Raw genomic sequence first — 10,903 nt, forward strand, 5'->3', positions numbered from 1 at the left:
TTATATTAATATCCCGGTCTCTCCCTCTGTTCTGCAGCGAATTTGGTGACGATTGCGATTCTATCCAAAGGAAGATGCGGCCTCTCCAAATGTATCACTCGCTACCTGGTATCCATGGCGGTGATGGATTTCCTGGTCATCATCACCGCCGTGATCCTAAGCCGGCTTCGGGCTATTTATTTCCCGAACACAGTCCTGTCTACCATTCCGACCTGCAAGGTCCTTATTGTCCTCAGCTGGATTTCAAAAGACGCTTCCGTCTGGTTGACGGTCGCTTTCACGTTCGATCGGTTCATCGCCATTTGCTGTCAGAAACTGAAACTAATATATTGCACTGAGAAAATCGCGGCGGGTGTTATTGCAACGGTCTGCGCGTTAGGCTGTTTGAAGAACGCCCCATTTTATTTTATATATGAGCCAGTCTACATAATTGATAATATACCCTGGTTCTGTACCATAAAAGATTCATACTACACTTCAATTGCATGGATAGTGTACGATTGTCTACACCGCGTTTTGAACCCATGCCTCCCGTTCCTACTAATTCTGTTGCTCAATGTTGTGACGGTCAGACACATTCTAGCTGCCAGCGCAGCCCGCAAGAGGCTCCGGGCCCAGACCAACGGTGGAAAACAAAGTGACCCGGAAATGGAGAGTCGGCGGAAGTCGATCATTCTACTCATGGCGATCTCGGGCAGTTTTATGCTGTTGCGATTGACCTACGTCGCAAACTTCCTCTTTGTGCAAATTACAAGCAGCGGTTATGCAACCCGTTCCAATTCCAACGACCCCAGGTTTATTCTCCAAGAAAGTGGATACATGCTGGAGATACTAAGTTCTTGCACCAACTCGTGCATTTACGGGGGGACACAGACTAAGTTTAGAGAGCAGCTGCAGGAAGTGGTTAAGTATCCTTTCTATCTAATTCGCAAGCGGTTAAAATAGACTGAACACATTTATCTCTAAAACAACAATGAGGATTGTCAGTGAAACGGAGCTTGAGAGCTATATTCTATTTTCCGTCCTTATTGTTAACGTGAGCTGGTGATGTATGCTATGTACCCCGTCCTCGCGGGCACACCAATGCAAGTTTACATCTCAGGGTCTAAACATCTGAAATAAAAGTATATACAATTCGAAGTTTCTTTCCTGTTCATGCTGTTACGAGGGTATTCAGATGCCAAGTTAAAGTCACATCCTCTTTCTCCGTGTGATTCATACCTCTACTTTCCTAGAAACATAGAAACATAGAAAATAGGTGCAGGAGTATGCTATTCGGTAGTTCGAGCCTACACCGCCATTCAATATGATCATGGCTGATCATCCAACTCAGTATCCCGTACCTGCCTTCTCCCCACATCCCCTGATCCCTCTAGCCACAAGGGCCACATCTAACTCCTTCTTAAATATAGCCGATTAACTACCTTCTGTGGCAGAGAGTTCCAGAGATTCACCACTCTCTGTGTGAAAAATGTTTTTCTCATCTCGGTTCTAAAGGATTTCCCCTCTATCCTTAAGCTGTGACCCCTTGTCCTGGACTTCCCCAACATCGGGAACAATCTTCCTGCATCTAGCCTGTCCAATCCCTTAAGAATTTTGTAACTTTCTATAAGATCCCCCCTCAATCTCCTAAATTTTAGCGAGTACAAGCCGAGTCTATCCAATCTTTCTTCATAAGAAAGTCCTGAAATCCCAGGAATCAGTCTGGTGAACCTTCTCTGCACTATGGCAATAATGTCCTCCCTCAGATTTGGAAACCATACCCATTTCCTTGCATATCCACGTGTCTATCTACAACCATCTTGTACGTCACTATCTGATTTGCCTCGAACAGCCCCTTGGCAGCGCGTTCCAGGCACCCGCCGTCCTCTGTATTAACCCCCACCCCCCCATCTCTGATAAATATTGCCCCTCCCATCCTCAAGCTGTGCTGTATAGCCGTTAACATTTACACCCAGGGAAAAAGGTTCTGACTGTCAGCCCTTTCTACTCCTATCAGGTCTCTCCCGAGCCACCGACGTTCAAGAGATGCCAATCCAAATTGGTCCAATCTACTCTTGTAGCTAAAACCCTCTAGTCCATTCTAGCAAACCTCACCTGCACCCACTCTTAAGCCTCCCTCTCTTTCCTGAAATGGGGCGGCCTGCACTGCACGCAATACCCCAACATAGACACAACAAGCGGCACAAGCAGCAACTCTGGAGAGAAGGAATGGGTGACGTTTCAAGACCCTTCTTCAGACATGACTTGCAATTTTTTATACTCAATGCCCAGACCGTTGAAGGAATTCATGCTCTGCTTGTAACAGTCATAAATTAACCTGCTGGTTATATCTGATTTTCTGTTTGATTTTGTTATTTTCTGAATCTGTGGTTATTCGCTTTATAACGCGAAAAATGATTGTGTAGAGAGCGTGAGCAATATGTATTGTGTGAGACATTACCCAGTGTAATATGCACTCTGTCAACGTCTACTACTGCAGAAAGTGAGATCGACCCGTCCGCATTTACCTCAGCATTCAAACCTGATAAATTTCCTCCAAGTCATAATTTAATGTGCAACTTACACTGGAAGTGTACAACATAACATACGTCGAGACGTAGCCCACAGGGCTGGGCCTGGGACTGGGGACATGTAACCACACGTTTGACATAACATTGTAAGTGATGAAATCGTTCATTTTAATAATAATCTGACCTGCTCCGCCTGGGTCGACGGAACCCGCGGCTGGGGCCTGGGCCGGTGGCAACAGTCGAGAGGTCGGTGCGACGTTCGATGAGGGCGCCGGCCTGTGCACGAGGATGGACCACGTGGGAATGTGGACGATGCTGCTTGGGGGATGACGAAGGAGGACCCGGCGTGGCAGGACCGCCGTGAAGCGGGGGGGGGGGGGGGGCGGAGAAGAATGGAGGACCCGGCGTGTGTGTGTGTGTGTGTGTGTGTGTGTGTGTGTGGGGGGGGGGGGTTGTAAGAGAACAAAGGGGGACCTGGCGTGGATGTAACTTTGGCGGCGTCTCTTTATGTGGCGACTATTGCATACCTTTTCACAGTGACTTGTCACATGACAACAAAGTATTCATTGATTGATCGATCGTCGATTGATGGATTGATTGATTGGTCCATTGATCGATTGATGATTCAATCATTCAAATAAAAGGAACGGAAATGTAAATAGCATGATCTACGATCCCAGGAGAAACGTCAGAGAGCTTTGTTGAATATCTATCCGCGCATCGTTTGGAAAACATTGCAAACATCCGTAAAATTCAGGCTGCATTTAAAATGATTTGATGTGTAGGAAAGAACTGCAGATGCTGGTTTAAATCGAAGGTAGAAACAAAATGCCGGAGTACCTCACCAGGACATGCAGCATCTCTGCAGAGAAAAAAATATATTTTTGATTTGAGAATATTACCAGTGTAGTACAGGGGAAAGAGCAGCTTGAATGTGTCCCAATGGAAAGAGAGTGGAATAGATTTACGAGGATGTTGCAAGGACTCGAGGGCATGAGCTACATGGAGAGATTGGGGAGACTGCGACTTTACACGATGCAGTGCAGGCGGCTGAGTGTTGATCCAAACGTGATGTACAAAATCACGAGTGGAAGGGACAGGGCGAATCGACAAAGCTTTACGGGGTAGGGGAATCGAAACAAGGAGGGATAGTTTTAGGGTGAGATTTAATAGGAAGTTGGGCGGCATTTTTGCTCCCAGATTGTGGTGGGCTTATGGACCGACCTGCCAGGGGAGGAGGTCGTGGAGGCAACGACTACAACATTTCAAACGGATTTGGACAATGGGGTGCACAGGAAAGGATATGGGGGAAAACAGGCAAATGCGACTATCTTATAAGGGGTATCTTTGTCGACTTGGGCTAACTGGGCCGAAGGGATTATACCGGCTGGTGTGGCTCTGATGCATTTGCGCCTACAACATGGTTTAACCATGCTACTCGCGGGATATTATTGTGCAAGGGTAAACACATGAGATCGACAATAATGCACATAATGGCAGTTTTACGACATTCTCAAACATCGATAGCCATTACTCCTCGGCAATGGTTGGGAGGTATACTTTACGCACTCACGACACATTTAAGATAGTAAAAACGAATCTTCCAAACGTTGTTTCTTGATTAATTAGACTTTCATTGAAGTAGTGCATAACAAATAAACAATCCGTCACTTCCCGTTCTTAATCGCTGTTCCATTCATGTCACATAAATCATATGAAATGTCTTCCTATAAAAATATGTAGTCTCATCCACTTGTACGTGTCGTGAGCATGTCATGTGTGTGTGGTAAAACAACTGTATTCTCACCATCCTTCCGAGACCCAACTGACACCTAATCAATGAGTCTGCTCTAGTGTCTTCTAGAAATAGACACACCCCTACAACGTATCAAATCCCACCTACAAAAGTACAGCCAAATAAAAACTGAAATATTAAAATTGTTAGACATCGCTATAATATCCTGACTTAGGCGTAATTACACCTACAATGTAGTTATGTGCAGAGGGGAAACAAAGAGAAACAAAGAGGAGGATTACGACTATTTTACTGAGTGATGGCGAATGACTATTTGTAGGATGTTACAACATTTTCAGTTCTCAAACACCAAGCCTATAATTTATCCCATCAGATAAAGCTTAAAAATAACTTTAATTTGATACCCAATCCACTTTCATATCTCCAGTATTAAAAAAGTCGAGGTCACTTTCATACTAGGAAATTAGCATCTTGTTCCCTATTGCTTTTCCATTGACTTAACACAGAATCTGTGATCGAGGACAGTCAATTGACATAAAAGCCAATGACTTTCTTAAAAATTAAGAGAACTGATTGAAATTTTCAGTTATTATAGACTGAAGCTTTCGAAAACAAATATGATACATCTTACTTGGATGGCCTGAAATTAAAGTATATAATTAGTTATTTACCTAATTTCGCAGCTAAATACAAAATTAACCGTTGTGCCGGGAATTAATTGTCTTATTACCCATTTCGCCTCGAGGTTGTTTAGGTATTTAAAATCCCGCGGACCAAATCAGTTTCCTGTCCTGTTTGTCATGCCTACGGGGATTGAGGGGCAGGGGATGTTAGGACACCTGCATTGGTACCGCTACCTGCCCAGGATTCGAGTCTCGGTCGCGTTTATCATTGAGTTTCAGTCTGAGTTCAGTTTATTTTTGGATATACGATTCTATCAACGTCCTGACAGTGTACCGTATTTACAAATATTTTCGGTATTAACACCATACACTTGTCAACAGGGCGACGTGATGAAAATTAGTTACTTTGATGTTCATTATTTCACAACACCGTTGGACATTATTTTATAAAGAGGCTGTTAAACATTTTAGTGTCGCCGAGCATAAATCTGCATAACCCAGTCACGCTGGTGAAGAGGATATGGAATGCATCCAGCCCGTTCTACAAACCAAATTGTCAATGCCTTATATTTAATGCTGGGTTTCTGCCTGAAGCGAGCCTTTGCGGTGGCGCGGATGTCAATGTTCAGCGCTGGCTCTATGCTGTTCATCGGATCAACGCCAGCATAGCTTGGACGAATAAAGTTCCCAACGGGGAAATCTACTGGCTTGCTACGTTTATCTTAATACGCAACTCAAGCGCGAGCAATTCGGCGGAACTTTAGTTTCCCCCTGAGTCAGTGAACCTGTCAATTCAGGGAACTTATCAATGGACAACAGATGGTTTCTTACGAATAATACTCAAATAACACACAGACAAATCTGAAATCGAGGACGACTCTATTTTGGAATTGTGTACTGTCAGCGTCTAACGCTTATTTCGTACCCGGCATTATTGCCACAAGGCTATATCATCATTAGGCTTACTGCAGATAGCACACATTAACCTAAAGCGGACAATCATATATGAAGTCCAGAACAAGGGGTCACAGTTTAAGGATAAGGGGGAAATCTTTTAGGACCGAGATGAGAAAAATATTTTTCACACAGAGAGTGTTGAATCTCTGGAATTCTCTGCCACAGTAGGTAGTTGAGGTTCATTGGCTATATTTAAGAGGGAGTTGTGGCTAAAGGGATCAGGGGGTATGGGGAGAAGGCAGGTAGAGGATACTGAGTTGGATGATCAGCCATGGTCATATTGAATGGTGGTGCAGACTGGAAGGGCTGAATGGCCGACTGCACGTATTTTCTATGTTTCTATGAATGAACAGCCTGCATACGGTTACAAGGAAGTAAACTCTTTATTTTTTATGTTTACAATTACCATGTAATGTAGGGGCGGGCATTGATTTTCTTGCCACTTACTTGATTTTCTTAATCAAGTTGAAAGGGTATGTGACCGCATTTTTCAACTGCTCTCTGAATTTGGTCTGCGTCCCCGCATAAATGCACGAATTGGTGCAGGAACTGAGAAGCTCTAGCATATATCCGCTTTCTTGAAGAATAAACCTCGGGTCAGTGGAATTGGAACTGTTGGCATAGTTGTTGCTCGAAAACTGCACAAACAGAAAGTTGACAACGAACGTCAGGCGCAGCAACAGGAAACTACCCGAGATGGCGAAGAGTAAAATGATGGACTTCCTCCTGCTCTCCATCTCTGGATCTCTCTGGTTGTCTCCATTGCTCTGGGCCCGGAGCCTCTTGCGGGCTCCACTGGCCGCCAAGATGTGTCTCACTGTCAGAGCGTTAAGTAACAAAATCAGAAGGAAAGGGAGACATGGGTTTAATATACGATGCAGCCAGTCATAAACTCGCCAGGAAGTTGAAGTATAATAGATTTCTTTTATGCTGCAATACCAGGGCACCTTATCGATAATATACACGGGCTCATAAACAAAGTAGAGCGGTATGTTTTTGAAACAGACAAGGGCGCAGATTACTCCAATAACTGCAGCCGCCGTTTTCTCCGTACAATAACCGTGTTTCAGTCGCTGGCAGCAAATGGCGATGAACCGATCGAAGGTGAACGCGACAGTTAGCCAGACGGACGTGTCTTTGCAAGCCCAGCTGACTGCAATAACGACACTGCAGGCGGGATTTGTTGCCAAGAAACTAAGCGGGAAATAAATTGGTCGCAGCCGGGTCAATATCACGGCTGCGAGAATGACCAGGAGATCCGTCACCGCCATGAACACCAGGTAGCGAGTAATGCATTTGGAAAGGCCGCATCTTCCCTGGGAGAGAATCACGATCGTCACCATATTGGCTGTGAAACAAACAAAAATACGATGGAGTTATTCATCATAATTCCGGCCGCGTCCCCAGTTTTTATCGGAACGTAGAAACGAAATGCGATCCTGGTGAAATTTGCTGTGGTTGAAAAATAATACTCGCGAGGCTTTTTGCGCCGCCCCCCCCCCCCCCACATCTCTTTTTCAGCTTCCTCTTCCCCCGACAATCAGATGAAAGAAGAGTCCTGACACGAGACTTTCGCCCCTCCACGTCCTTCATAGACGCTGCCTGACCCGTTTATCAGTTAAAATGACCACACCGAATGGAAACGTTGCCACATAGCTTAACTTAGTAGTATTTGGTTTTAAATGTTTATGGTTTAGAACGGAAGAAATGGAGAAAACATGTAATTAATATTAAATTAGGAAAATGCATACATTCCAAAGCAAACAGTGGAACCTGACTCAGGTAACCAATGACAAACATGAATAACATTCTCTGGTGATAATAGACCAACCTAATAGTTGCCTACATTTGCCATGACCTATCGAGGCACAAGATAAAAACCTATGCCCCTGTCCCACTTAGGAAACATCTGGAGACTTTGCGCCCCACCCAATGTTTCCGTGCGGTTCCCGGAGGTTTCCGGAGGTTTTTTGTCAGTCTACCTGCTTCCACTACTTGCAACCTCCGGCAACCACCTGCAACCTCCGGGATCTTGCAAACAGCCCCGAACATTGAAGCGTTCTCCATTGTCATCCTGACACTTTTCTATTTGCACTTTCTCTGTCTATGCAACACTATATTCTGCACTCTGCTATTTTGTTTTCCTGAGCACTAACTATTTATTGTACACTTGAACGATATGAGTTGCCTGCATATCATTGCATCACAAATTATTCCACTGTATCTCCATACACGGCAATAATATACATATACCTATAATATATCAATACCAGTAAATGTTTCCCTGCATCTCGGTAAACGCGACAATGCACTAAACTCAAATACTGATACCGATTAAGTTACTTTCCTTTCGATGTGGGGAGAGGTTGGCTTTGCCGGAGAGAATTATCCCGTTTGGTTTGTAATGACCTCATCGGATTCTGGACGTAAATAAGTGGACCGGCTTCAGTTTAACGTCATACAGGAAAAGGAACATATGGAAGCTGCTTTGTCAAAAACAAATACAAACTGTTATTTTAAAAATGAGAAGAAGGGTCTCGACCGGAAAAGTCACATATTCCCTTTCTCCAGAGATGTTGCCTGACCGGCTAACTTACTCCAGCCTTTTGTACCAGTCTTTGGTTTAAACTAGCATCTGCAGTTCCTCCCTTCATGGACATGCGAAGTCTGATACAGAAAATTCGTTTAAAGCACGAAGACCGCATACGATGGCGGTACACAAAAAGGCTGGAGAAACTCAGCGGGTGCAGCAGCATCTCTGAAGCGAAGGGAATAGGCAATGTTTTGCCACTCAAATAAGTGCATATTCCAATGCCTGCATTTGTTACCTGCAGAAATATTCGAACGAATGTCAATCTGAAAACGGAATAGTATAAGTGAATGCATTCTCCGTGTTGAGGCACTAGATTGTACCCATTAAAATGTTAACGCGAGCAAAGATTGGGGAATCTGGGCGTCGATTACAAAATAAGGCAGGTGAAAGGAAAATACAATTTCAAATTAACAAAGCTTTTCACTGTACGTGACAATATATAAACGTATCTAACCGTTCTAACGAGGGACCTGCAACTGGATGTAACACTGTTTAACTTCGGTTTCCGCTATGCGTTTACTGGGAAGATTTACCTGGCAAGCCAAACGCCGCAAGAGTCGTGTAATACACGGCAAAGATTGGTGCATTTCCAGGCGCGTGCATTTTCTTTGGAAAGACCTGCTGATAACGTGCCAATAGCTACTGAAAATACTTATGATGTACTATTTATACCCGGCACCAATCTCAACGTCTGTAGGTAACTTGCATCATCAGAATTGTTAATTGACATTTTCTGAATAAACAAGTTAAGTCGTTTCACGCACGTGTGACTTAATCCAGCAGCATGATTAAACACGTGACACGGCTCTCATTTGCGATGGAAATCTCTTTTCGGACAAGGTAGAAATATTGTCCCTTGTGAGATAATAGATTAAGGTTCGTGTCTCTTAACTGATTACGAAATAGAACATCGTCGAAGGAGATTGACAAATATATATTTCATGAGGAGCAAAACTGAAGAAATTGAGATTCGGAATTGAGATTTGGAAACCGGGTTGTATGACATTTTGGCAAAGGGACATAATAGTTGTTGTGTTCAAGAAGGAACCGCAGATGCTGGAAGATCGAAGGTACACACAAATTCTGGAGAAACTCAGCGGGTGCAGCAGCATCTATGGAGCGAAGGAAATAGGTGACGTTTCGGGCCGAAACCCTTCTTCAGACTGCGGATATACGGACATCCATGCAGAAATGACCGGTTTTGTTAGACTTAGGGGACGGAAACACAATTTATAGACTTACAGAAAACGTGGCGGATGTGTGGTTTTGCCAAGGATAGACGTAGGCCTGATAAAATGATTGACAACATGTTGGAGTGGTTAGGCAGAACGCGGTTGAAAAGGGATTTTCAGGGATTGGTTATTTTGCATTATGTTATGTGGAAAGAAAACATTGATAAATAACCCAGAGGGCTGCGCCGCTGAAAGCATCTTATCGAGGTGTATCGCAGCCTGGTTTGCGAGCAGCTCTAACCAAGCAGGCCATCATTTAAATCAGCCTCTCTTCCATTGACCCCATCTACACTTCGGGATGCGCCGGCAAGGACCAAGGACACAATCAAGGACCAATCTCACCCCTTTCTCCCCAATTTGATCACGCACGAAGTACAGCAGTTTGAAAACGCATACCTCCAGATTCAGGGACAGATTCATCCCAGCTGTTATTAGGCAACTGAACAATTCTATCAGCTCGACTACGGTTATGACCTCCCACCTGCTTAGTAGGAGACCATTGCACTTTAATCGGAATTTATCGGGGCGTGTTGACTAGGCTGGAACTATTTCCTTGGGGTGCAGCAGGACGAGGGTGATCTTTTAGAGGTGCATCAAACCATGAGACGAATAGATCGGGTAGATGCATAGAGTCTCTTTCCCAGATTAGGTGAATCTAGGAACAGAGTTATGTTTAAAGACTCGCGCGCTAAGCTGACAGCGCTCTGTTTAAAACGTTGCACGCCAAGTCTGTAGCGCAGTGTGTATTACCTTGGCGCGCCAAGTCTGCGGCTGATAGCGATTTGTTTCCAAAGGGGGAGCTTGCTCGGATGTAGTCCCCTGTCATTGGTTGTAATTTAAATTTTAGAGCAGCGCTATCGGCCAGGACCTACCGGCGGTTACGTCAACGTCTGGTTCGCTCTGGAATTCTCTGCCACAGAAGGTAGTTGAAGCCAGTTCATTGTATATATTTAAGAGAGGGTTAGATGTGGCCCTTGTGGCTAAAGGGATCAGGGGGTATGGAGAGAAGGCAGGTACAGGATACTGAGTTGGATGATCAGCCGTGATCATATTGAATGGCGGTGCAGGCTCGAAGGGCCGAATGGCCTACTCCTGCACCTATTTTCTATATTTCTATGTGTCTATGATCTCGGCCTGTATAAAGTCAGGCGCCGGTAAGCTATAAGGTAGTTCTTGACGAAAAGGGTTCACCGACGGGCTTGGTTGCAACCAGCGCCGCAGACGGAAGC

General features: G+C 44.5%; 1 protein-coding gene across 1 annotated transcript; it reads right to left on the reverse strand.

The window, feature by feature from the left end:
* Positions 1-956: 956 nt before the first annotated feature.
* LOC129693364 (probable G-protein coupled receptor 139) lies at positions 957-9,045 on the reverse strand. Its single transcript, XM_055630207.1, has 4 exons — positions 8,976-9,045; positions 6,297-7,197; positions 2,567-2,789; positions 957-962 (listed from the first exon to the last, which is right to left on the reverse strand). Exons 1-4 carry the CDS (start codon positions 9,043-9,045, stop codon positions 957-959), a joined length of 1,200 nt encoding a protein of 399 aa, XP_055486182.1.
* Between the last annotated feature and the right edge of the window lie 1,858 nt (positions 9,046-10,903).

This window comes from Leucoraja erinacea, unplaced genomic scaffold, assembly GCF_028641065.1.
Source record: "Leucoraja erinacea ecotype New England unplaced genomic scaffold, Leri_hhj_1 Leri_269S, whole genome shotgun sequence".
Classification (NCBI taxonomy): domain Eukaryota; kingdom Metazoa; phylum Chordata; class Chondrichthyes; order Rajiformes; family Rajidae; genus Leucoraja; species Leucoraja erinaceus.